Source organism: Xiphias gladius, chromosome 1 (genome assembly GCF_016859285.1).
Source record: "Xiphias gladius isolate SHS-SW01 ecotype Sanya breed wild chromosome 1, ASM1685928v1, whole genome shotgun sequence".
In the NCBI taxonomy this organism is placed as follows: domain Eukaryota; kingdom Metazoa; phylum Chordata; class Actinopteri; order Istiophoriformes; family Xiphiidae; genus Xiphias; species Xiphias gladius.
The window spans coordinates 15,961,279-15,988,383 of record NC_053400.1 but is presented as its reverse complement, the minus strand read 5'-3'; the positions used below and the strand labels follow the sequence as shown (position 1 = coordinate 15,988,383).

At 38.4% G+C, this 27,105-nt stretch overlaps 1 protein-coding gene across 1 annotated transcript in view; it reads right to left on the bottom strand.

Annotated features, from left to right (window-relative positions):
* LOC120789161 (CUB and sushi domain-containing protein 1-like) overlaps positions 1-27,105 on the bottom strand; it is a 298,034-nt gene that overhangs the window by 109,031 nt on the left and 161,898 nt on the right. The window contains exons 12-22 of the mRNA XM_040125711.1: positions 23,635-23,817; positions 23,225-23,410; positions 18,236-18,376; positions 13,860-13,981; positions 13,631-13,703; positions 12,282-12,420; positions 10,988-11,175; positions 10,599-10,787; positions 3,255-3,371; positions 2,823-3,038; positions 1,143-1,331 (exon numbers count right to left, since the gene is read on the bottom strand). Of these exons, the coding sequence (XP_039981645.1) occupies positions 1,143-1,331; positions 2,823-3,038; positions 3,255-3,371; positions 10,599-10,787; positions 10,988-11,175; positions 12,282-12,420; positions 13,631-13,703; positions 13,860-13,981; positions 18,236-18,376; positions 23,225-23,410; positions 23,635-23,817 (1,743 nt within the window). The remainder of the gene's footprint in view (positions 1-1,142; positions 1,332-2,822; positions 3,039-3,254; positions 3,372-10,598; positions 10,788-10,987; positions 11,176-12,281; positions 12,421-13,630; positions 13,704-13,859; positions 13,982-18,235; positions 18,377-23,224; positions 23,411-23,634; positions 23,818-27,105) is intronic.

Genomic DNA, 27,105 nt, shown 5'->3' with positions numbered 1-27,105 from the left:
GAACAATATGGAACTTACTGAGAGAGAAAAAAAATGCAGTGTTTATCAAAACTAAACTAATCTGAAATTCAAAACAACATTTTTGTAAATGTTTTGTAATGTAGTGTTCTTTTAAAGCAGATTAGGATAGGAGATAAGGAGCATATATTCAAGGATGCTACCAGCAATTCTTAAGAAATTCTCTTGTGAAGTGAAGACAGCACTGTAGAGTGGGAGTGAGAGAAAAGGAGATAGTGAGGGGGGAGAAGAAAGGGATGAAGAGAGCGCTAGAAAGGAGGAGAAGATAGCAGATGAACCAAGACTAGAGCCCTTTTGAAAATATGCAGAGAGAAATTAGAAAAGGGAAAAGGGGAGTAACAAAAGACACAGTATTAACACTTTTCATAAAACAGCTAATGTCCTAATTATCTACCCAAGGACTGTCCAAATTCAGAGTGAGAGGAGGAGAAACAGTTAGAAAGTTAGAAAGAGAGACAGAGCTAAAGAGGGGGACATTTAGAAAGAATAAGAGGGAGAGAGATGAACAGTGCACGTTGCCAACTGCTGTTGCTCAGTTTCCTCTCAGTCAGGCCTGATCTCTTGAGAGATAATGCTATTATAGCAGTTTCAGTCTGTTCTTTTTGGGGCTTGAAAATTACCAGCAGCCACCAGTCAGACTCTCATAAATTAACAGCAGCATCCAAGGAAACACTGATACTCATCAAACACCCGCAAATTATGACCTGCTAAAAGCCAAATCCTGGCAAATAAAACTAACACTCAACCAGTCAAATAATAGTAAATTACCATTGTGTCAGCAATAAAATACTGGTGAATTGCAACCATAAAAATGTTGATACTTTTCCTCTGGGCTTATTCAAATGGTCAAGAGGTTCATTTGAAAGTTTTATTTTACAAGCTACCAGTTATTGTCACAAAAAATAAACCACCCCAAACTATTACTATTGAAGGCAGAAATACTGTTTACAAAGCAGCATTGCTTTATATAATGTTGTGTACGAAAAGCAATGTTGTATAAATCCAATCAGTATACAATGTAACGCCCACACTATGAAGAAATGTGTGTATTTCATTTGTGTTTTGTACATGGTGTCAATCATTTTACATGTCAGTCAGCCAGTCTTTCTACTTGACTGTCTTACCTATACATCGTGGTAGTGTGTTGCTCCAGACTCGCCTGCCTCCTCCCAGACAAGTGATCTTGCTGTCTCCCTCAAGTCGGTAGCCATGGAAACAAGAGAAGGCCAGCGAGTCACCAACTCGAAATCTGAATCCCATCCTCCTGCTGAATGCCGGTACACCAGGATCCTCACATGGCTCTAAATCATACTCTATACATCGACAGGAGAGTTAAATAACATTGTTGAGGAGCCATAAAAAAAGACAAAAGTGGAACTGTGTGAATGTCATTCAGTTCTCCAAGACTAAGGAGTTTAAGGTAAATTGTAAGAAATTAATTACATTTAAAAATTGGGGGTTAGGAAAACTTTAATTCCTGGGACAGTAATGTGAGACCTCTGACACATATTACAATTCAATTCAAGCTGATGGTTGAAAGTTCAATTTGTTAACTTATTCATAACTAATCACAATACCGCCCCACAAAAACAAAAATGTCAAAATTTAGTGAAGACCAGGATTTTTTGACTCTTTTTTACTAAGTAATAGAGTGTATGTATAATTTTCAGGACAAAAGCAGCATGTAGTATTCGTAAGCTCTAGAAAAAAAAGGTTAAATCCAAACTGCAGCAACTGCACTCCAGCTAGTTACTTTTTCTGTTTCAGGTTATTGATCAATTTTGATGCTGCAACATCTTAGTAATTGAGTTTGTTATAGCACATAAATAAGGCAGTAGGTAAATCTAATCATAATGGAAAAAAAATAATACTAGATAAACAAGTCCTGCTTAAAGGTCACATGATTAAGTTAAGCTACTGGCACCTATAAATACCATAGTCAAATGAAATTAATTAATTTAAGATTCATTTATTAAATCATGCCATTAGTTCAAATAGACAAAGTTGCTGAAGAAAAAAACAAAAAAATATTTAATTTGTAGATGTACTTTACCGGCACTATATAGTTTTCAAAACACATAGTGCAACAACCCTGCTGGGGACTGTCACATCCCCTGCATCCTGGAAGGTCCCATAGCTCAGGGAAGTGGCTGTGCTAACAGAGGTAGAGCAGCTGACCAGATGTACTTTTGCCAGACCAACCTGTTTGGCAAATACAGTAAGCCGAACTTGACCCTAACTCTAACCTTTTCTCTTTTAAGACAGAAAAATACTGTTTGAAAACACCTTTGCATCGCTTGTCATACTTGATTTTCAAATGTGAAGGGAGAGGAAGAGATGACACTAGAAAACTACACAAAAACAAGCAACATAAAGGTGAAAATGATTCTTTATTGTAAATATTTTTTCTGTTTTACAAGAGAAAAGACTCCAAGGATGAAGACTAACTGGGTGGTTTGGCAAATGCATGTCTGTTCAACCACCCCACCTCCATTACAGAGATGCTCACAGCTGTTTCCCTGAACATTTTTTTTGGGACCTTCCGGGACTTTCTCCCGCGCAGTGGACGAGAAAGTCCTGAACAGGGCCATGAGTGCAGTATCATAAGGCTTTTTAAGGTTTATGCAAGGTCTGTGACAATGATTATAAAGTTCATCAGCCTAAAAAGGCATAAAAATGGGTGTAACAACTTGGGGTGTAACAGAACCTTTTTTAAAATGTCAAGTTAAGTCTATCCTGTAAACAGAGTAAGATAGCTACATCCATGTTGACAAAAAATACAACTTCTGTTCTGGTGTTCTTACCTGAGAAAGTAATATTAAATCCTTCATAACTCATGGAAAAATCTGATATAAATCGTAGCTGAGCGCTGAAGTTTCCATAGAGTCCTGCTTTGACACTAGGGGGCAGCACTGAGCCAGTGAGTCGAGCTACTGGGACCTGGAAATTCCCATCCTCAGTGATGGACAGGTAGTCATGGTTTTCCTCAAGATGGAAAGTGTGGAAAACCAGATGGACTCCTGGAAATCCATGGATGAATGGATGGACAGAAGAACATATGAATGGAAGGATGGATGGAAAGATGGATACATAAAGAGATGGACAGATACACAATACGAGACACTAAGTTAGTTTAATAAACCAGTTTATTAACATATGAAGAAAGAAATCAGAACAATGTTTTTCCAAGCGAATTAATGTGCGTTTCCATTATGTCTGTGTATGTGTGTTCTTACCTTTCCCATGAGATACTTCTATTGTCCAGGTGCAGTTAAGAGAGTTAGGGTAGAAGTCAGGAAAGCCAGGAGACAGAATAGTCCCCGTTTTACCATAAACATAGCCTCCACAAAGAGCTAAACAAGAGAAGTGACAGACAGGGAAGGGTGGAAAAGGGATGGAGAAGAAATTTATGTTTTACCATTGAACAAACCTTTTGCACTTGACACAGAAAAAAGACCTCAAAAACTTCTGAAAATCCCTATCCAACTTAAACAACTAAAAATAATGGCATGTCTTCAGTACAGTTAAATGAAACCACTTAATGACAGATTTCTTTGCTCTATATAATATTATAAATTGCTTGAACTTAAACTGAGCATGGTGAACTTGCAAAAAACTGTTTGAAATAGGACTAATGGAAGGGTACATGAGAAGACACAGCTGTAGTTTCACAACAATAAAATGTAACAAAATGTAAGCTGGGTTCAATGTACTTTCCGGTAATCAACCTGAGAAATTACTTTTGCATACTAGATTCAAAACATATGAAGGAGGCAACAAAATCTGCAAACTCTTTGCCCATCAGATTCATACAAGGTAAGCATCTTGATAAACCTCAGCTATTAGTGCCCCATCTGGGGAGGTTACAGCAAAAACAGAAAGAGATCAATATCTGCTTTAAAGAGATCTACATTCCTCTACTTCTAATCGGGACCCAAACCTATTTGATACTTTTTCTAAGAACTACAGATTTTCATAAAACATTTTCAAATGTCCTCATCCCACTTTTGGCATCTGTATTTAGGGAGTCATTTCAAAAAAAAAAATTCTTTTTAATATTAGGTGACTTTTTAATGTCTTCTATGTTCCCCCAACTGAGCAGTTGAAGGACCCTGAGGTTGTGATCTCGTTCGACGTGAAAAAAGTGGGATTACTTAATTTTCACGATCGAACATTTTGGGCTTGGTCACAATTTTATTTGATGGATAAATACCCTCTATTCGTCTCCACCTGCATCCATACATACCAACAACATCTTTTAACCCTTCTTTTCCCCTACACAGAGGCACTAAACAGGCCCCCTCTCCCCTCTCCAGGCCCCCTCTCCCCTCTCCTGTGCTCAATAGCCATTGAGCCTCTGGCCACGTCTCTTCGCGAGAACCAGAATATCAAGGGGATATCACGCAGTGGCCACGATCAGAAGGTGGCACAATGTGCAGGTGATCTCTTGATTTTTCTGTCCAAAACAGTTGGGGTTTCTATTGAGCTACAAGCTGAATCTTTCTACAACTGAACTGCTTCCTGTCAATAAGGCTGCCCTTCAAGCATCCTGGAGTGCCCCCCCCGTTAAAAGGTGGTCACAGATCAGTTTACATATCTTGGTTACAAGGTCAGCAGAAAGCACTCAAATCTTTTCCACAGCAACATAGATAGTCTAATGCAGAAGGTCAATATCCTTTTAAATAGTGGAAATCACTACTTCTCTCACCAATTCGTATGGTTAATCTAGTGACAATTAACATTGTGCCTAAGTTTTTATACCAATTCCAGTGCTTAACCCTTTTCATCCCCAAATCCTTCTTCTCGAAATTAGATAGTTTGATTTCAGACTTTGTGCAGAATTGTAAGGTGGCACATATTGGCAGGAAGCATTTACAGAAACCCAAAAAAGCAGTGGACTTAGCATTACCAAATCTTCAAGTGTACTACTAAGAAGTGACCTTTAGGACTGTTTTTTCCTGGGTTCGCCCAGCTGACTCATACACAGATTGGGTTAAAATCAAGGCTACCTCCTGTTATCCAGCCACTTTTCTATCTCTACTGTGTTCCTCTCTTCCCCTACCTTAGGGCAAGATAGGCAACAACCAGCTGCTAAGGCATTCGCTCAAAATATGGGCTTAGTTCCGCAGTATACATGGATTTAAAAACATGTCTTTACTTGGCCCAATACATCAAAATGTCGCATTTTCTCCCTCCACGGTTGATGATGCTTTTTCTGCCTGGCATACCCTTGGACCTCTGCTCTCTCTCTCAACTTTATGTTGACAGTCACTTCACATCCTTTGCTCAGCTCCAGAATAAATATCAGCTCACAGCAAAACATCTCTTCAGATATCTCCAAGTCAGACATTTTATTCAATCCTGCACTCCCAACATCCCTCTTAAATCCCTGCCCACCATAATAGATGATATCCTCAAATGGGCTGAGATGTCAAGAGGTGTGATATCAAAGATTTATGGCACTCTCTCTGAGGTCCAGGTTCCATCAGTGACTGAAAAGCGCCTGGAGTGTGGACTTAGGCGAAGAGTTAGATGATTACACATGGGGTAGAGCTCTGGGCGGGATATTTTCAGCTTTCTCCAGTGCCAGACACCGTTTGATACAGTTCAAAATTGTCCTCTGGGTGCATTGGTCTAAGGCCAAAGTAAGTCACCTCGCAATTGGTGTCAACCCCACCTGCACAGGAACTGGTCCGTCCTCCTTGTACCATCAATTTTGGGCCTGACCCCAAGTAGCAAGATTTTATGAGAGGATATTTAAATGTCTGTCCGATATGTATGGCATCACTATTTCACTTTCTCCTCGCACTGCATTACTGTATGTTTTGCTAATTGACTCTCCCCTCATGGGTTTCTGGCGAGGGGAAGTGGCCTTGGCTACACTGCTTTAGGATACATTTCTAAATGCCTAACAGAATAGACTGAAAGAATTAAAAACGATTGAGAGAAAAAGAAGGGACTGACTACTAGTTCCCCTCTGGTTCCCTTGTATTTTATTTTACCTATTCATTTATATACGTATTATTATTATTATTATTATTATTATTATATAAACAACAATGTATACATGTTTTTCTACTCTGACCTGCCATAACCTGCAGTTTGGTAATGCTCACAATATCCTCGTCTCTCATTCTCCTGAGATGCTATTGGAAACAAGTAGTAATGTAACTGACAGACGTCATAAATATCTATGGACCTGAAATGTTGCTATGTTGTTTATGTTGGTTTTTGTGTTTTGAAAAAAAAATGAAAAGAGAAAATTAAAAAAAGAGTTTAAAAAAAATGTAACACAATGCCCTGTATATATTGCCTTAAAAGCCAGCAACACAGGCTCAATTCCTAACTGATGTCTTCAGTTTTAGTAAATGTGTTTCTTAATAACCCATGATCTAAACCCTTTCCTAATGTCATAATTGTTTTTATGGCCTGAAATTAACACAGGTGTCAGATAATCCTTTCCTGTAATGAACAGCTGGCAAGGATGTGTCCAGTTCAAGATAGTATCAAATAATCAAATTTGTGTTGATTGTATTTTTGTCCAAAACATAAAGTAAATAGTAGAAGATAAAAAATACAGCTTCTGCACACAGCTACAGGGAGAGAGAAAGGGCGAAGACCAGAGAAGCACTTAATGCAGAAACAAGAAAAGAAAAAGAGGAGAGAAACAGAGAAAGAGCGAGTTGTTTGTTGAAAAAGAATGAGAGACTGGTGAGTATTACCAGACACCTAGCCCCGACACAAAGACAAACTAATATGGAACAGGACAAACTCATTTGGGACAGAGCAGAATGGAAAATACTATAGTAACGTAATGCAGAGTAAAAGAGGGCTTGCAGTGTATTAGAGACTGAGACTGAACTAAGATAATATATTGACTCTTTGTTTCTCTCTCACTGTGCTTCCATCCCTTTCAATTCTAATCAGCTCATTTCACTTAAATAATAATTCATTTAAAGTGCTTCAGGGTGTTTGACCGGCATGAAACAAACACATCCCAGACTATGAACTAAAAATCAGAAACAGTAACATTTTTTTTTCACATACACAGTCCCACCTGTCTGTTTACAATAGGTTTACATATATATTGGTGCACAAAAGTCCTTTTAGCTCCTAAAATAAACACAATGAAGATTCATTTGGTCAAAGGTTTGTAAAATTACTATTTATTATTTTGACTTTATGAAGACAGTTGTTGCAGCTTCTCCTATTTCTTCATACTGCAGCTATTCCAGTGTGTGTGTGTGGAGAGCTGCTGTGTCTCTGCCTCTCTCTCCCTACCTCTCTGTCTATCAGTGTCTTTCCCTCCATCTCATTCCATATCATATTTCAACAGAGCTGGAGTTGAGTTGAGTAGCTGTGATGAGAGCTACTCTCCCTCTCTCTCTCTTTCTCTCTCTCTCGGACTAGCTGTCTTGTGTGTGTTTTGGTAACCAGTGCCAGTTTTTTTCACACTCCCTTCACGATTCAGCTTAAACTAGGACACTGTCTGACTAAATGACCCTTGTTGAGGTAGGCACATGCGGATGTCTGTGTGTGCGTTAGTGTATCTATTGTGTGTAAAAGGGTATACTTCAGTGAGTATGAATGATTTGTATGTGTGAAGATAGAGACAGATTGTTAATGTGTGTGTGTGAGCGAAAGTGTGAGCTGTATAACAATGCAAAAAAAAAAAAAAAAAAAAAGACAGAAAGACTATTCGTGACTTTAACAAAAAACTGTGAGGCAAATCTAAGTGTCGTGGCCTTGAATGTTGAGAACAGAAGTATGAAGCCCGAATGCTGAAAAAGAAACAGATAAAGAAAGATATATTTTTTCAGAGAGTGGAGAGGTAAATTGAGAGGGATATTATACTGGATCCCAGCTACATTCCTCCTCCTTGTTCCTGCTTTCATATTTTTCTCTATCTTTAATTATCTCCCTCTTAAGGGACGTCATGGCATTTTTGACTAAAAGGGATACTGCGACTTTGGTCACTTCTAATAAGTTGTTGTCTTGGCACCAACTGCAAGCTTTAAAATGTCATGGCGTCCCCTCAATATTCTCCCTGACCCATAAAAGAGCAACCAGTGTTCTGTATTATGTGTCGGCAATTTAGCTGACCTGCAGGAATTAGATGAGTGGTTTGGAACTAACAGAGACTGCGGCATTACTGAGAAGGAATGGTCTCTGCATGCCTGCGTGAGGACCACATGTTATTTTGTTTTTTCTTTTAGATGTAATATGGTCAGAATAATTAATTTTGGTGGCTGCGTACTGCAGAGTGTATGGTGGTAGGAAAAGGTCAGACTTTTCCGGTTGAAATGTTAACTGTGCCTCTGAGACAATACTGTAAATAAGATCATTGTCGCTAATGTGTGCATGTGTGTCTACAAGTTGCTTTAAGTATGGCTTAGGGAGTTTTTGAAGATGATTTCCTTTCTCCTCTGAACTGATGTAAGATGTCCAAGCCCTTTCCTACTGGACTTTGGAAGTTTTCTCTATGTAAGCGTGGGTTTTTGTTCGAGTTTCTGCCCGCAGTTCCAAAACATGCAAATGTGAAATTGTCAACAGGTAGGTAAGGGGCAAAGTAACTAAACAGGAGAAGACAATAATTTAATTAACTATCTATTCATTAAAATGTCAGTTATGCTTATACATACCTGACACATAATTTTAGGAATATAATCCTCTGTAAAAGCAAATTACAACATATAAAATTTTAGTCAGGGCTTACACACTGTTTTAGGAAAGTGCCATCCTGAAATAGTGTGCCTTGTAATGTGACAGCTGTCTGGTGAGATGGTATGCTTTGCTGAAAATTGAAAATGTCATGGTGGCTGTTTAAAACTACTTATGTTATCTGGCTGATACTGTGAGATAGATTGCCCTGGTATGAACTCACTCTCAAGTTGAGACATCCTGACTTTGGCTTTCCGATTGGATTCTTTTCAATCGGCAGATCAAATCAGACACTGTGTATTCATCTCCCATGATAGCATGAGCCGTGGGCATATGCTGAATGAGAGGGCCTGCGAGTGGCCAGTGAGCAACTGTTTCAGTAGTGCCTGTTGACCCACATAACTTCACTGGGGCTGGAAGTCCAACTTGGGTTATTGTGGTAGTGTGTAGTCTGGATTGAGGAATGATTGTATAATTAACACAATGGCTGCCAGTCACACCTAGTGAAGTGGAAAAAAGCAGAAGACTGGGAATAGCATTTTTTATTATCCTAGTATGGATGAAAGATGTTATTGATGTTGTGGCAACAGATGCACCAACTCCTTCTCTCATCTCGTCTACCTCTGACTCTCTGACTAAATAAGATGACATTCTTTAGTATTTTTATATATGTGCTGACTGGATTGTGCTGTTTATGTTATATTGTTTGGGCCTATTTTTATTTTTTATTTTTATTTGACCATTTTAAGTTATTCAACATGTTTGTATCGTGATATTTAAGTGAATAAACTAACTAACTACGACATGATCCTTCTGAAATGATGCTTCACTATGCCCAAACCTTACTACAAAATAAAAAAAACAAACAGCTGGTAGCTGCAAGAGATGCTGTGCTGAAAAACACTTCCAGCGGACAATGCAACTGTGGTGCAGTACAGTTGTGTGTGAGCCTGCTGCAGTACTGGTCACTCATTGCCAGATTCTACCTTCTTATTGCCAAACACAAGCCTTTCTGACTACTTGCTAAAGTGCCTTTTAGCTTTATCTGCCTTGTGTCTTTTCTTTGTATTTGGATCCCAAATCTTCCCATCAGTGGCACTGTTAAGTAAGAGCTCAAAGTAACAGCTGCCTGTTGTTTTAATTTCTCTGACAACATAAGCAGCTCAGCTGAAACGAGTCACGGGGCAATTTTCTTTTTTTTAATAAAATTTTAGCTATTATTTAAAATTGACATTCATGTGCCAATACTAGAACATTTATATTCAGTTGTTTCTCAAAACTTTAGTTATATCCAATTTTCCATTTTCTGAAAAACCGGGATGGGACAGTGGTGCAGTGGTTAGCATTATTGCCTCATAAGAAGGAGGTTTCTAACAGGTTGCTACTATTTCTTAGCTGCAGTGTTTAGTTGGAAAAATTAAAAACATCATCTCTAAAGCTTACTTTAACAATCAGGCCCCTTGTTATTTTGTCCAATATTAAACTAGAACAATATCACTTCATTGGCCAGGCATAGGATTTAGTACAGCTTTTAACAAGAGTATTTACAAACCTCTTTTGAGCTGTGTTTTCTTCTAAGCACCTCAGGGGGAGAAAGGGATTTGTCCTCTGAGGACAAGGAAAAGGTGACAACACTGACCTGCTGTGAATGAAATTTCTTTTTCTTTCCTCTTTTTCTGTTTTCTTGAAAGAGGCATTACATGTCTCTGACTTTAACTTTTCCTTAATGACCGAATTTTCACTGTTTCTTGTGTTTGGAGAACTTAACCTCAACACATTTTCCAGCATGTGAATAAGTTCCCCACAAATATCACATAATTCTTGCTGTTAAATTCTTTTTGGAATATGATGCTAAATGTTTAAGCCCACTACAGGCGTTCATCAAGAGGGCTAAAATGAAAAAAAATAAAGATTCTCACCATCACAACTGGGAAGAGCATGACTCCACTGATGATTCTGCTCACAAACAATTGGCTCCTGATCACTCAGTGTGTATCCTGGGTCACATGTAAATGAGACACGGGAGCCAATGGAAAAGCTGCTGCCATGGCGACGACCATTGACTGGGATACCAGGATCGAGACAAGAGTCTGACTCCATTTTCACACCTGAGAATCACATCAAACAAGTGCAAATACCATACAGTCAAGAGGATGAGTGTGTATGAGTGTGTGGGTAATTTCACCTTTTTAAGCTGGTTTGTACTCAGAGAACACTGAAAACAACATTCCCGCTCTGTATGAGTGCCTGTGAGCAATTCAGAATGTGTCAACCAAACCTTTTCTAACAGTCAGTCAATCAGCCTTACTTTCATATCTGATGCTGAAGCCTGCTGCAGAGCGGCTGTTATCTGTAGTGAACAACAGGAACAGGAAGTTGGACGTGGAAATCAGGAAATGAGGTGCTTGGGTGCCGTGGTATTCACCAATCAGTGGGGAGGAGGCGGAGGGGCCATCCCTGATTTCCAGTGTGTCATAGTTGACCTCGGTCTGAAACCTAAACAAACAAAACAAAAAAACAGACAAAAAAAACAAAACATGCACAATAACCTGACATATGCATAGATTATATTTACAAAACATGTGTGCTGGCTAATGTAACTAACAGCAAACATTTGTTTTTAATCAACATCAAACAGCATTAAAATAATAAACACATCCCACGCTGGAGGAGGATTTGGCAGCACTGTTCATTTTGTTGAAGTCATCCATTGTAGGCACAGAATATTGATCAATAACAGACTCCTATCACACACACTCCTATCAAAAATATGCTCATTGCTGGATAGGAATAACAAAAGTGAAATAACTAGAATAAGAAAAGTGAGTGACTCACATTCTACCTGCCTGTTGAAATGACTAAACACTTAAATAACCACATAACTATTTTGTGTAAGTAACTAGCTGAATAATTGACTGACTTGTTATCTCCCTCTCACTCACTTTCCTAATTGCCTGTTTTCCAGTCTGAGTAACTGACTTGTTGACTGACTGGTAAATTACCTGCAGTTGTGGCTGCAGGGCCCTGAGAACCGGAGTTGGTTCTTGGGACCCTGTTTATCGATCTATCCATCAAATAGTAGCTGCTTTAGAAAAAGGGCATCACACAAATGAAATGAACTAACTGGTGTGATAGAAAACCAACAGTTGGGAACCACTGACACACCATGCCAAACTGACTATCTTAATAATATTATCTGACCAGTTAACTGAACAACTAATTAGCCCCGGCACCAGACGTGACTATTAAGTTAACTTGGCCTTTACATCACTTCGAAAGAAGACAAATTTCAGCTATAGCTATGTCGTGCTATGCTGCATCTGCTCTTGGCTTGTTTCCAGCAGAAATGTGCAAAAAGCCAACATTAATCATTTACTGCAGCAGATACTCACCAACTACATTTAAATCTGACTAACAAATAAGGCTTCAGAAAGACTAACTAAATGATGCAGAACCTGACAAGCTTAGAAGTGGAAAAAATAACATGCTTCATGACTATATTATCCAACTCAAAACAATCTGACTAATTACCTGAGTAACATGAGAAAACTTTAACAAACTGCCAAAACATCTGTCTATAACTATAGAACTAAATAACTTACCTGTCAAAGTGTATCTTCACAGCATGGTCTGTTTGTGCCTCAATCACCCACTGGCAACTCAGGGAGTCTTTATAAAAGGAAGGCCAACCAGGAGACAGCAGAACACCAGTAGGAGCTGTGAGATGGCCTCCACATGGAGCTACAGGGGAAAAAAAGTAACACACACACGATCACAGAGAGAGAAATTCATCATTTTTTCTTGTAACTGTGTTATGGCATGAGCACAACACATATTTCATCGAGTTAGCAGATTCATCATCTGCTCAATTTATTTTAGATCTCTAATCTTTTCTGAATTTCTAGATTTCATACATAAACATTTACCTCTTAAAATTATGCTGTGCCAATCATGTGCTGCAGTAAACAACTTTGAGTTGCTCATGTTGCAAAAGGTGAAAATAATTATAGCATGATCATTTATAGGGGAAATCCAGTATATTTATGTGTCAAATGATGCCAAAATCCTCCTCATTTCCCTGAATCTCAGAGGGCTGCAAGCGGCAAACCTGGCACATCTTGACACTAATTTATAGCTAACATAACACAACAGACTTTCAGCAAAAAAAGAGAAAAAAATCCCTTTTTTTCACTTTCTTTTACTCACTCAGGGCATACTGAAGCAGTGTGCTGCAGTCATTCTAGAAATAAAACACAATTACCCTTCCCTGTCCAATGGGAGGGATAATATTTTCCCGTACTCCATATATAGTAAGGTGACAACCTTATTCAATTTGATTGTCTCCATCCCAATTATTAACAACAGGCAGCATTTGATAATGTCATTTAGACTATACAGTCAAGATGGAGGGGATACAAAAAAGAAATACAAATAACCACAGGCCAGTGGTTGCAATTCGCCTTCAAAAAGTTGGCAACATGGCTCATTCACTGTCCTTTTATTATTACTTCCACATATTAGCTTATCTGCACACTATGGATACATCTCTGTATAATGAATGTGTCTCACTGAATGAGTTTCAGCAGAACTTGTGCCAGTCTCATTTAAGATTATTGTTGAGAGAGAAAGATGCATGCAAATAGCCTGAATAAGTGTGGGGAGGCTGGAGGCTAAAGCAATTACAAGAGGAAATTTATACAATTTCTAAAGGTGCGTAAGCACACTTAAGCTGCACAGCAAGAGCCAAATAGTTGAATGCTTTGTCACCTTATAGTCTGGAAAGTGAAACATTTTGAATGATTCTCCATTGCTCATAAATATAGTAAACAGTTTCTGTGTGTGTGTGTGTGTGTGTGTGTGTGTGTGTGTGTGTGTGTGTGTGTGTGTGTGTGTGTGTGTGTGTGTGTGTGTGTGTGTGTGTGTGTGTGTTTGTGTGTTTGTTTTTATTCACCTTCACATCGAGGTACAGCCGCAGACCAAACAACATTTCCATCCTGGATGATGCAAGTGACCTGATCTGATCCCTGGAAAAATGATAATAATATATTGTATAAAGGTTTGCTCCTTATATTACCATATATGCTTCTGTTTATACTGACATTAATTCTAAAACATTTTTTTTACATTAGTAAAAAACTGTAGTAACACTAGTCTCATATAGTAAGGTATCTGATTATTACCTGTGTCCTAATGAATCCTTGATCACAGCGAAAAGCCACAGAGCTGCCGAGCTGAAATTGGTCACCATACCTTTGACCATTGACAGGAACTCCTGGGTCATGACATTCATTCTGACCAAACGCTACAGAGAGACAAAAATGAGAGAAAAGTTAAGATAGGAGCCGATAGACATAGAACCAAATATACTATGAAATAAAGACAAGTTACTGTAGAACTGACAGGGCAGAGAGAAAATGTGATAGAAAAGAAAATGATGCATCGCAGCTACAATCTATAATATGGATATTTGAATTGTTAGAGTGGTTCAGAATACATGTGTGTATTTACTAATTTGAACAATATTCGCTTGTTTTTCAATTTATTTTAATACCTGAAAATTGGTTCTACCTGAGAAAAAAAAAACCTATTTCTATATCACTGTCAGTGAATGTGACATCTCCACTGATATGGAAATATGGGAATGGAATTATCTTTGCGTGGATTCAACCCTGTCATGTTTAGCTTATATTATCCCCATTCCAGAGATTAACCTGATCCCACCCAGAGCACAAACCCAGTGATTGAACATGTCTCCGGCTGATTAGCTACTGATGGAGAGAAAATTAGAGTCGGGAGAGAAAGGGAAGGATAGAGAAAAAAATTAGAGCAAGAGAGAAAATTGCAAATACTTAAACATACTCTTATGCACATGTATAACATATACCGGCAGAAGGACAGAGACACATTTGCATATGTGAAGATTTGTTCAAATACACATCTGGATCGCACGCATACTGCATACAAAAGCCAAAGGCAGTCACAGAAAATAACAATGCACACATTCACAAATCTGATAAAATAAGAAGCGGTGGAAAAGATTGGGAGGAATAAAAAAAGGAGAGAGATGTATAAATATATATACGTGAAAACACACAAATGGACAATACACAAAATATTCAAATGATATGTGTAAACTCAGAACAGGGAGATGAGAGACAAAAGCCAAGAGGTGACAAAATAAAAGCAGATATGAGTCTGGCTAAAATATCAGATATTTTGTGCGGTGAGTGTTTCAGAAAAAGAAAAGTGTAGACAAGGTTTTGTCTGAATGAAAAAGCGAAACAAGTGAAGAAACCTGTCACAGAGTGAAAGCCAGAGATCAACATGATGGATTGGAGAGAACGGAAAATAAGGAGACAAGACTAGGTCAAAACCTGGTATATGGCTGGACCGTCATTTATATATTTGCTTCTCTCCTACTGTCTGTGTTCACATGAACAGTATTTTAATACAGCTGAATTCCCAAGCTGTTCTCATTTACATTGTTATCAGACAATGGAACAAGTATGAAATGGTGACTGAAACGCAGCCCATTAAGACTACATGTTAACCAGCAGTCCCTTCCAAGCCATTTCCAAGCCACTGCTCTGCACTGCTAAAATCCTGATTTTATAACTGTGATGTTGTGTGACAAAATCATCATACGCATACGTTAAAGACAATGGCTGTGCTGTTATTTCGGGCATATTTACCTGTAGAACGATCACTCAATGAGAAAGTTAGAGGCTCATTCATTTCTATATTACTTGCCGTGCGGTCAGTTGAATGAGATGCATAGTGAGGTGTGCCTGCGGATAGAAAGCCAGACCTCGCACTCGTGAGGCAATACTGGCGAGTCTCTTCTACGGAAAGTAGCTAAGGTTTGTCTAAATGTCGCTAGATTTTTCGCTAGGTGCTTTTGTGAAGAAAAAACTTGCTATAGGTGTGAAACGTTGGTAAATCTAGCAACAAAGGTGCTAAGTTGGCAGCACTGCCTGATGACGCTATAGAAAGTGTTTGCGCCAATTAATTTTGAAAGACCAACCTCCAATGGTAAAACGCCAACACTCTGCTGGCCAAACAATTGTGTAACGTCAGCACTCAGTCACGCGGCATTCGGCTGACCAGTGGTGTAGCTTTATCATGCACTCATTCACTCAGTCGGTCATGTACACCGTTGCTTATACGGTTGGCCCCACTCTTGTGGTCCAGCCAAAAATACAGAAAAATAGGGCTGGGACAGAGAGGAAGAGAAGTAAAGAGATGACCTCTAACTATGGCAGCAATATGTTGAAATCTTTGTCTAAGGGTTCTATACTAATGTGAGTGCATTGTGCAAGGTGTAGTTTTTTACTGGCAGCGTGTGACTTTTTAAAAAGGGTTCAGCGATGTTTTTTTCCTTGTGTACACATTGTTCTCATCTTAGTTTCTCCCCATGGACCAAGTGGGTTTCGGGGTAATTTTGCACTAGACTACATGCTCAGACCAGGTCATAACTGCTTATATAACTCTACTGGTTAAATTTTCACTGAAAGACTGCAGATGAAAGAAAACAAGTATTTGCTATTAAAAAAAAATCTCTAATTATTTCTGAATACTAAATTATAGGAACCATCAGTTTTTGCAATTAGATTAAGCCAATGGTTTTGTTCCCTGTTTGGCAGTCCTTACAAGACTGTTTGGACACAGCCTAATTTATGTCTAGCACTGTTAATCACAGCTGTCATTATACTGAAGTAAATCTTTAGACATGGCACTCATATACCATACAGGATCAATTTTACCTTGACTTTAAAGTCATAAATTAATAGCATTTATTATTTTATGTCACCAGTCTTTGGTTCCCATTGCACTGCTCGTAGCACATAACTGCACAGTCTGGTGTGTCAAAGTTCATATTTGAGTTTCTAACATTATTCATATAAATAGATACTGATATACCCACAGAAACACCCATTGATATTCATATATGCATTAAAATGTTAATAGGCCAAATTACTGAAACAGCACAAAGATGCCTGATCTTACTTAAGTCCCAGTGTAGAATTTATGTGATCAGACATTCATATTCCACTCTCAAAAAGTTTCACCATCAAAAACTATACGAATGTAGTTAAACATTTGTCTTTTTTAGTAATATGGGTATCGACAATACATTTTGTTTTTTTTACAACCGCTGACAGTAAAAACATAGCATAATATATCCTAGAAAAGGGGAGTACTGTGTATATTAATAGAATTTCTGAATTCGCACATCACCTTTAGAAATGTGAAAAGTGAAAAAGACTCTGATGGCATATTTTTGCCACCAAAAGTGCATCAAACCTCTCATTTGTGTTACGACTAGGGTGAAAAAATTAGTTTGTGTTGGGATTAGACACAGGACTTTTTATTAAATATGCTGTGGTGCTGAAGAGGCAAAAAAAACATTTAGTATTTTCATTTGTCAAATGTCACCTCTCAAGAAAGAGTCAGAGACAAGGTCATTTGGAAGGTTGTATGTGAAATGCTGCAAAACTGCATGGGAATCACAGAGAATAATCAGAATCCGTCATGCAGAACTATTTCAGCTGAGAGCAGATGAGTACACTGGTTGCAGTGGTCAGTTTCAAAGCTGACAAAAGGATATGCTTAACTGCTGTAGGCAAAGCATGAGTAAGACATGAAAACAGATGATCAGCTGAGAAGAACACAGGACAGATAACCATGTCAGCAGTTTACATGATTATTGTATTAGTCATCTGAGTATTATTCATTTTGATTAGTATATGATGAAAATACAATTTCACCTGAGCCAATTACTGTATTTCTGTACTTAATACAGCTGTGTGTTTGAATGGCCTTTAATGGATATTATATATATATGGAGATAGTTATGCAGATACTTCAAGCCAGTATGTGAAACTGGAAAAGTAACATAGACAACTGACTTTTCTGTTTTCTCTCTGTATGATCATACACTGGTACAAACAGCTGTAAATAGCAAGAAGCTCTTTCTCTTCCATTCTGGAAGAGTGGACCTCTAAAATCTGCTGCTCATGTTTACCGCTGTCATTTTTCAATCACTGAACAATTTTCTGCTATGAAAACTCCATTGCAACTTCTCTAGAAATATCTCAAACGTGGTTTCATGCTTACATTTGACTGGATAACTGCAGGAATAAGGAACAGACACCAATACTTATCAAAACTGGCACACAAATTAATGCCACATCTCAAAAAACAGTTTTTAAACCATTTAGGATGCATTTTAGTTTGGTTTTGTTGCATGTGATTCCACGCTAATAGGCATATTCAAAGGAGTTCAAGCAAATTGACCTCGATATAGACAAAAGGACAAAAAGTCAAATACAAACAAGTTTGAAAGAAAATTGGTGGAGCTCTTGTTGAATACTTTGGTAGTGCAATATAACATGCACTGATTTAATCAGTTGCAATGGTCAAGTTCTGGGTTTACATGTCAGGAAATCTAGTTGACAGACAGGTAGACAGGCATGCATGCAGACAGACAGACAGACAGACATACAGACAGACAGACACAAGCAAACAGAGAAAAAGGTAGGTAGATGGCACATACTGGTGTAGCTGATATTGAAGCCTTTTCCAGTGTTTGAGTGATCAGACTGAAATTCCAGTCTCATGATGTGTCCATTTGAGGCGATCTGTGATGGAACATCCTTTCCTGAGAATGTTCCAAATGTTGTTGGCTCAGACAGACCTAAAGTAGAACAGAGTTTAAACAATCTTTTAGAGACACTTTTTAATGGTGCTTATCTAATCCCATCTGCATAACATTAAGGCAAGGACACACTTGGAAAGTGAAGGACTCCTGTAAAGGAAAAAACAGAGCAGCCCAAGAGACTTCAAGAAAAGGAATAAAATATTATCAGGGCAAAGAAAGAAAACATGAACTTTTAGATTATTCAATAGTTCTTCAGACTCTTAATAAACTTTGTCAATCCGAGTATGCTGGTTTGATGTTATTTTGCAAAAAAAAATCCTGACAATGTACTGTACATTTTCTACTTTATTAAAGTCTCTACTTCTCTAGAAGTCATCAGAGAAAAATGCTGTTGGTACCACTGCACTAATAGCCCATGACCTGCCTCACTGTCAGTCATTTGGGATTAAAGAATTTCATGAAGTGAAAAGAACTGATGCAATTCACTTCATTCAGTCTTCTAGTACTGTCAGTGCCAAAATGGAGAAATAATCCATTACAAGTCCTGAATTCAAAGTTTTATTTAAGAAAAGTAAACAAGTATTAGCATCAAAATGTGCCTAAGTATCAAAGGTATTCGTGGTGAAGAATATTTCCTTTCAAAGTCAGATGACAAATTATTCACACTGTATGTTTTATTAAAATGTTGTAGCTGGTCCTGGTGGAGCTCAGTTTGACTACTTCTTTACACTGCTGGGAAGTTTTAATGACAGCAGTGATTTAAATTGTCTATGTCGTTGAAAACTTTGTCTCAAATTTTGGTGATGTTTTTCCTTTAGGCCATTAAAGGATAACCTGCTTCTCTACAGGTTTAGATATTTTTCTGTCACTACTGAGATAATGTTGAAATGCAATGTCAATGTGCTAAAACAAATGCTATTTTCCATCATTCTTTGACAGATAGCATTTTGGAGATTTGTATTCAGCCGTGTTAATTTTCAAACTCATCTCATATTGACTGTATAATCTCTATCTGCATGGCAACTAATAAAGAAATAATACTGAGAAAAAACGTCAAGTAAAAGTACCATCTTGATCCATCTTGTTAATGTCAGATGAAACTTATACTGAATCATGACTCTTGAAATCAAATATGATTATCTTGCCAATATCAAGTTAACTTAAAAGACAAAATACACAACCAGGGGCTTGAAAAATACAGACCCTTGTTCAGTACAGCACTGGACCATTTTGAGCTCTAATGAGGAAGACAGCATCCACATGTCTAGGCAGTGATTTAGTGAGAGACTTGCCAGATTCTGGTATTAAAGCAAAGCCGACAGACATCAGTGCTTCACACAACTAACGTAAGTTGATGCTATTTTCTACATATGCTGCATTTGAGTGATTCCCTAATAGACTGATATCAGGGGATTGTGGTGCCCAGGTCAATAATGTTATTTCACCTGAATTTGTCTTGAACTGTGCATTCCTGGATAATTCTTTCACCATGGCAGGGAGCACTGTCTCACTCAATGTACCCATCATCCCTTTGGAGGTACATGATTGTCATGAATGGCTGAATCTGGCTGCTATGTAAAGGTATGTTCTGGCATTAAGGCCCTGCTCTATAGGCGTTAAAGGGCCCACTCTATACCAATCGAATGGCCCAGAAAGCGTTAGACTTCCCCCATTGACCTGTGCAGCTGTAACCATGCATCACCTCATTTCTGTGTGAGACATTTGTGTCGCAGCATTGGACCATTTACTGCAACAAATGGTTATAAACTTGTTTGGCAGAATACACTCTGCTCTTGAGGTTGCTCCCCAGTGACCCAATCGGCAGTGACAGATTCAGTGGGGTGTGCAATAAAACCCTAAAGGGCTACACAGAACAGAACCCAGCAGGCCCATATCAGTGAGATATGGAATATATATAATGCACAAGGAAAGAAATGCCATCCCCACATATAGTAATAAGACACTAGAACAGGAGGAGGCTGAGGTGGTGGAGGGAGAAATCAATCGCCACAGCCAGTAACAGCAGTTTGTAGCAGGTTGAAATAAACAGATTAACCAGTGGCAGCAGCAGTAGCAGCAGCAGCAGCAACAGTGCCATAATGATCAAGAGTAAGTGTGAGAGCTTGTGGGATTATAAAGACCATTTTATTGTCTTGATTGAATGTGATTGGTTATTATACATGTCAACTGATGCTGATAAGCTATTGGCATGCACAACTTCAGTTCACTGCTAGAACTAACATGAAGCTTGTTGCTTTTGATTGCTCACCAGGAGTCTACCAGAGTGATGTTTCTAGCAGTAACAGTGATTCATCAGAAGATGCATGGGTAGGAGAAGCAGGCACTGGTGATTATTCATAATGGCCTCTGCCACCTGACATTTGCTGTGGTTATACACTAAGGGTCATCTCTCACATAGCAAATGGTTTGACTTGGTGTGTTGTGTTCTGTCCTGTTCACTGACTGCCTTTGAGAATGCCAACCTCAAAAAATTCAAGCAATTCTGTCTAAGTGATGTTCAAAGTCAGGCTTTGGCATCTACAATCATGTTCAAAGTCTAGCCCTCAATCTTTAAGTTCAGTCTTGGTAATCCATTCACATACGTATGAAAATGTATATAAACTTGTTCTTGGATGCACGTGTTCATGTTGTACGACATATGCATTGTTATAGTGAGACGTACCACTCCTGCAAAGGGAAGATCTGACTTTTTTGTGGTCAGTGGGTGTTCATTTTTTTATATTCTAAGGAGCTGGCTGATGATTACAAAATCAGTAATTAACCGTATTTGTTGTTTCTTAGCTATTTTAGGGGCATTTAAAATACCAGATGAGATGCACCAGAGTCATTTACACATATAAAATAGCTGAAGATGGTGAAGATGAAGATTGCAGTACTGACACTGTTTAACATCATTCCTGAGTTTAAAAAATCCATCCGATCCTTTACACATAACAGAGAGCAATCAGTTTGATCCATTGCAGTGCATTTTAGATTACATTGTTAAGTACAAACACTTTGAGAGTAATATTCAAAATCCTCTTATGCATCCAACTACAAAAGGAGTAATGAAAAGCAGTGTGAGTTGACAAGAAAAGGAGCCACAAAACTGCTTCAGTGATAAAACTCGCAGTATTTGAAATGGGGATTTTTTCACCAACACTCTCACATTAAGTTTTCTTTTCATTTCCTCCTTGACTTGGGTTTTTTGCATTGGGATCCAATGCACTTAGACTCAATTATGCTACACAGTGATAGAGTTGCAAAGTGCCAGTCTCTGTTCTTCAGCAGACTAAAACTCTTTCACTTATTCATTATTACATTGATAGACAAGAGACCAGGAGTGAAAAGGGAATCACCGCAACAATAGCTAAAAGAGTGACAAGGTCTTACGTTGTCTTATCTAAGAGGAGAGATTTAGAGAAAAGCCTTTTGGACAGTCTGTTGCTATGTTCTCTTATATTAGATGACAATAATGGCTTTCTGATTTTGTTAACCATTTACCCACTATTCAGAAGCATATCTTGAAGCTTTATTAGATTTTTTTAGGCTGGATTCCATGCTACTATTTCCCAGCTCAAGAGATTTATGGGTTATTACTGTGGTTGCTTGGTTCACTTTTGCTGGCCATTTGTTTGTATTTCAATGTTCTATTATCTAGGAATAAAAAAAAGAAGACAGAATCATGAGTGCCAAGGTCACATAAAGCCCTCAGTGAATGGAAAAGCCCTTGGGTTTCTCTGATGCACAGAAACATTAATCTTACTGCATTGGGATGCACATCTATTTTCCTCCTCATATAAAGCATATCTTTTTTTTATGTATGCATTTATTGAAGGCATAACAGCAGACTGTGGGTCATCACAATGGCTGCATAACAGCAAAATTGTTGATAGTTTATGTCACACTTTTAAATATGTAAAATGAGGACAGAATATCAAGCAATGCCAATCAAATATCAACGTATACTATAAATCATGAACAAACCACTCTTGAGAAGTGATCTGGTTATCACTAATCATCTAAATAACTACCATAATCAAAGCACTATTGCAATGCTGAGTAATTTTTAAACCGATTTTCTTATCTATCAGCCTGTTGAGAACTGTGATGCAGCCTTTAACTTCAAATTGATTCATAAATATATTCTGTGTGATTCTGAAAAACACAGTTTTAAATTAGGCAATCTCATATAATAGTTAACCTTCTAAACACCAATTAGAAACCATGTAATGGCTGCCACATTAGTGAACACTGATCCTTGACAAGCTGTTTATAGACCAACATCTGCTAATGCTTGATCTGGTAGCTGGCCAATAAAACCACTTTTGTCATACTGACTGTCAAGTATTGCGATGGTTTCAAAATCATGATTAATTTCAATAAGACATGTCAGTTACAGGATAAGTTTTTTGTCTTAATTTCTGTGACAGCAGTGATTTAACACCAAGAGGAACAAACTCAATTTAAATTTTAGTTTACTCAGTGCTACAACACTAATTGCCCAGCAATTTTCAAAACGCTGCTACAGAAAAACATTTCTGCAGAGGGACAAGTTTACAGACAATTACACACAATATCATCTTTAATGACCAGCCAGTCAAATCAGAGCTTTAGTTGACTCAGTTTAAATCAATAACCTTTATTACAATGGGGAACAGTGATCTAAATGCCCTGTGTTCTGTGTGAAATGGAAAATTAGTTTTCAAACAATAAAAAACATTACAACTATCCATCCATCCATCCATCTATCTAGTTGGCCAGCCAGCCATTCATCAACCAAATCCAATCTGCAATTGTCTGTTCCCACTGATATAGACTAAGTAGACAAGATCTTAAAATATCAAGATATAATATATATATGAAATGATATGATATAAGTACCTTCATCTTTGACCACCAACCAGTCGAACTGTGGCTCCAAGTCAAAGTCAGAGAAGAGGAGATGAATACGGCTTCCTGGTTCAGAAATAATCAACCACACACAGTTCAGGTTGTTACCATACTCCTCTGGGTAGTTCGGGGACAATATAGTCCCTGATGGAGCCGTGAAGTTGAAGAAACAAGAGACTACAGAGGGGAAGGAACAAAGGAAGAAAGGCAGGAAGGAAAGAGCTTAAGTTGATAGGTAATTGGGCAAGAACGCAAGCAGAAAGGCAGATTGATAGATACAGCACAAAGTAAGAAAGAAAAAAGAAGGATAATGCAAAGTTAAGATAAAAAAAAAAAACAGGCAAACAAAAAAACAATTAACACAGTTCACAGACCAAAAGAAAAAAAAAAAGTGTACTTACAGACACAGCTGGGTTTATTTCCAGACCACTGGTTATTGTGCTGGCATGTGATGGTCCTTTCTCCCACAAGTTCAAAGGCCGACTGGCAAAAGAAGGTCAACACGTCACCATGTTGAAAGCGATCACCGCTACGACGACCAAATGCCGGCACCCCGGGATCACCACAGCCTCCCCGTTCTATCTCTGTAACATTCAACACAGACAACTGACAATCACGTTTTTATCCATATAGTTCATGTCAAAATGTGACATGTTGACATTCAGATAAGGGGTTGTCTGTATTTACTTATGAGGGATCAGGTTAAAAAATTACATGTGTACATTGATTTTTAGGTAGTCACTATGTCAAATCTGAACATCCCGTGTCTGGTATTTATAGTTAATGTAGCTATGTTCCTTTTCACATATATTGCTAGATCTCAAGGTTGCCAAGTTTACATAATTGTCACTACACTACTCTACAAAACGTTCCCACTTAAAAACATACCCCGAGTAGAGACAATTATCGTTAGGGATAAGATTAATGTGGGTGTATTTTTGATTTGGTGTGTCTTTGAATAAGTCTGAAACCTGAAAACAGACCTTTGTCATGCTGTCTGAACACAAATGCTTCAGTCTCACTGGCTTGTCCAGTCAGCTGGGGCCATTATAACCCAATGGGAGAAGAGAGGAGCCGTACTTATAATTTAAGTGAGATCTACTTTCTTTGGTAGATAGCTGGCAGATGTCCTAATCAGGCTGTCAACAAGCTGACAAATGGCAGGGACTGTCAAGTCTTAAAAGGAGACTAGCAGGAAGTGAACATGGTTGTTGTCTATTATTTTAAATGGCTGTGTTAAGAAATGAAATACAACCTTTGAGAAATTAATTTTATTGTTTCCCTTCTCACAGCTAATTGTCATCAGGGTAACTGTAGTGCATTTCAACTTTAATTGTAAAAGGAAAAACAATACGTGGAGGCACACAGGTGGATGCAAACACACGCACTAATCCATGCATACTCTCGTTAAGTAACCAGCAGGAGGTAAAAATCAAAGCCAGCAACATTGATGGTTGTGACATTGTTTAAAATATGACTGCTTCCCTTACACACATTTTCAGATACATATTTTGTGTTTGTCTTTTGTTTCCTTGTTTTTTTATCTTTCTTTCTTTGTCTCTGTCTGTAGTTCTTTCAAAATGTCCCTGTGCTTCCCTCCCACTGTGCTGCGTTTTCTTCTTATCGCTCCGACTCTCTCAATCTGATTCAATATAATGTGCTTTATTGGCATGAGTGCCACATTAGCAGCACTGCCAAACTGGCCTGCTTCTTTAAATACTCTTCTTTCCTTAAAGGGAGTGTGTTTTTATCCATTGCTCTTCTCTCGCTCCCCTCCTAAAATTTGACATTCCACCAGACATCTGTCATCTTGTAACACATGCTACACCATGCTCCTGGATTCGCTTTGGGCAAATACATCTCAAGGTGAGCTACGTGTGTGCGTGTGTGTGTGTGTGTGTGTGTGTGTGTGTGTGTGTGTGTGTGTGTGTGTGTGTGTGAATGTGTTTGCGTGCATGTGTGTGTGTTTTACTATCTGTTGGGATGTAAGTACACCCACAAGAATAGAATACTGAAAGAAGTGGCAAGCGTGTGTGTGCGGCCCACAGCTAACTGTCACACAGTTGATGAGTGTCAGGATGGATATCAGCGATCTAGAATTACCGCCTCACGGTCATATGCCTCCGCCAACCAGTCACGTTGCAGTTTAGATCCATGTCTGTCCATACTCCTATAATATATGTAGTGAAGACTTTGAAGGAATTTAATAAAATGTATTAAGTGCATTTGTGGCAAAATTGAAGTTATCGCTATATTGACATGTATGATTCCAGTGAATAATTTTCAGTGAGAAACATGCTGTCTTCACTTAGAGACAAGTTTTACAGAAGAATACAGAGGACTGATAGAGACCTTTGTCACATGGTGTAATGACATTCACTTGAAGCACAATATCAACAAAACCAATTAGCTTTTGGTGGACTACCAAAGGAACAGGAGGCTCCCTATCCTGGTTGTCATCTAGTGAGAGGAAGTGAAGAGTGTGTACTCCTACAAGTCAAATAAAAAAAAACTGGACCGGACTCACAATACTGAAGACCTCTTCAGGAAAGGACAGAACAGACTGTTCTTCTTGAGGAGACTCAGATCCTTCAGTGTGTGCAACAATGACCTTTGACCGTTGACCATCAAAATCTAATCACTTCATCCTTGAGTTCATGTGAATGTTTTGTGCCAAATTTGAAGAAATACCCTCAATGCGTTCCTGAGATATTGCGCTCATCAGAAAGGAATGGATGGATGGACAAACAACCTAAAAACTTAATGCCTGTCACCAGCGTGGAAGCATAAAAACATGGAAGATAAATGTTTTACAAATGTAAAACAAAGAAAAAATACACTGCTGGATACTTTTGGGCCTTTCCAGTAGTTTTGTGTGTTTTAGCCCATTAAATGCAAATTCTATAAACTTTGTATTACTGCCGAACATTTTCAGAGACAAAGCACAAAGGTTTAGATGTATTTAAATACATTCTGGCCACGTTTGGTTTCAGGTCATGCTGGTAACGTACGGACATCTACTTGCAGAGAACAAAAAATGCTTGTTGCAGGTAGTCAATCATAATTTACAGTCTTTAGTTTTTCTGAGAGTTATGCTATAAGGACATGGTAAAGTGGGTGCATACAGGAAAACTGCTATCCAACTGCTTCTCTAAAAACTGGGAATCAGTTGTCCAACCACAACTTTGCAAGCACAAAGTAAAGTTAAAATAAAGGTTTTAAATCTGCATTGATGCAAGGATGGTATTTCAAATGCACAATTTTTTATAAACTAACAAACGGTCAGTGCAGGATTACACTGTGATTTGACAGTCTTCATGGTGGTCGTACTCCATCGGACAGCCTTTTCCAGTCACAACAACTCGCAAACCTTGCTGCTGTATTTGCACATTGCTTGTTCTCCCAGCAAACAAGTTTTTTGTTATTAACCATGTCTTTTTCGGTGGTTGTAATCTGTGGGTAGTATTTGTCTCTGATGTCTTTGTGTAGTTCGCAGGTGGTTATAAAGTCCAGCTCAGTTTCCATGTCCTGCTGTGTGAAGTGGGTGCACAGTCTTTCTTCTCTGGGGAGCCAAGTCTCCACGGTGAAGCTGTGCTCACTGAGTTTGTAAATGGTCAAGGATTTCCTTAGTGTTGAAAAGGTCACAGTGGTCAGGTAATCTGCCACTGAGTATTCTCCATTTAGGGCCAAATAGCATTCCAGTTTCGTTTTCTTATAATTTGGTTTAGTCTGATGGGGTGTCTGTCTGGGGCTCTGTTTGTGTCCCAGAACCAGCTGGATGAGCTGTCTGTAGGTGAGAGCTTTGTTATGGAGCATGTCTTGGTCACTTTCTTTTCAGTGATAATAAATTATTAATTGCTCTCTTTTGAATT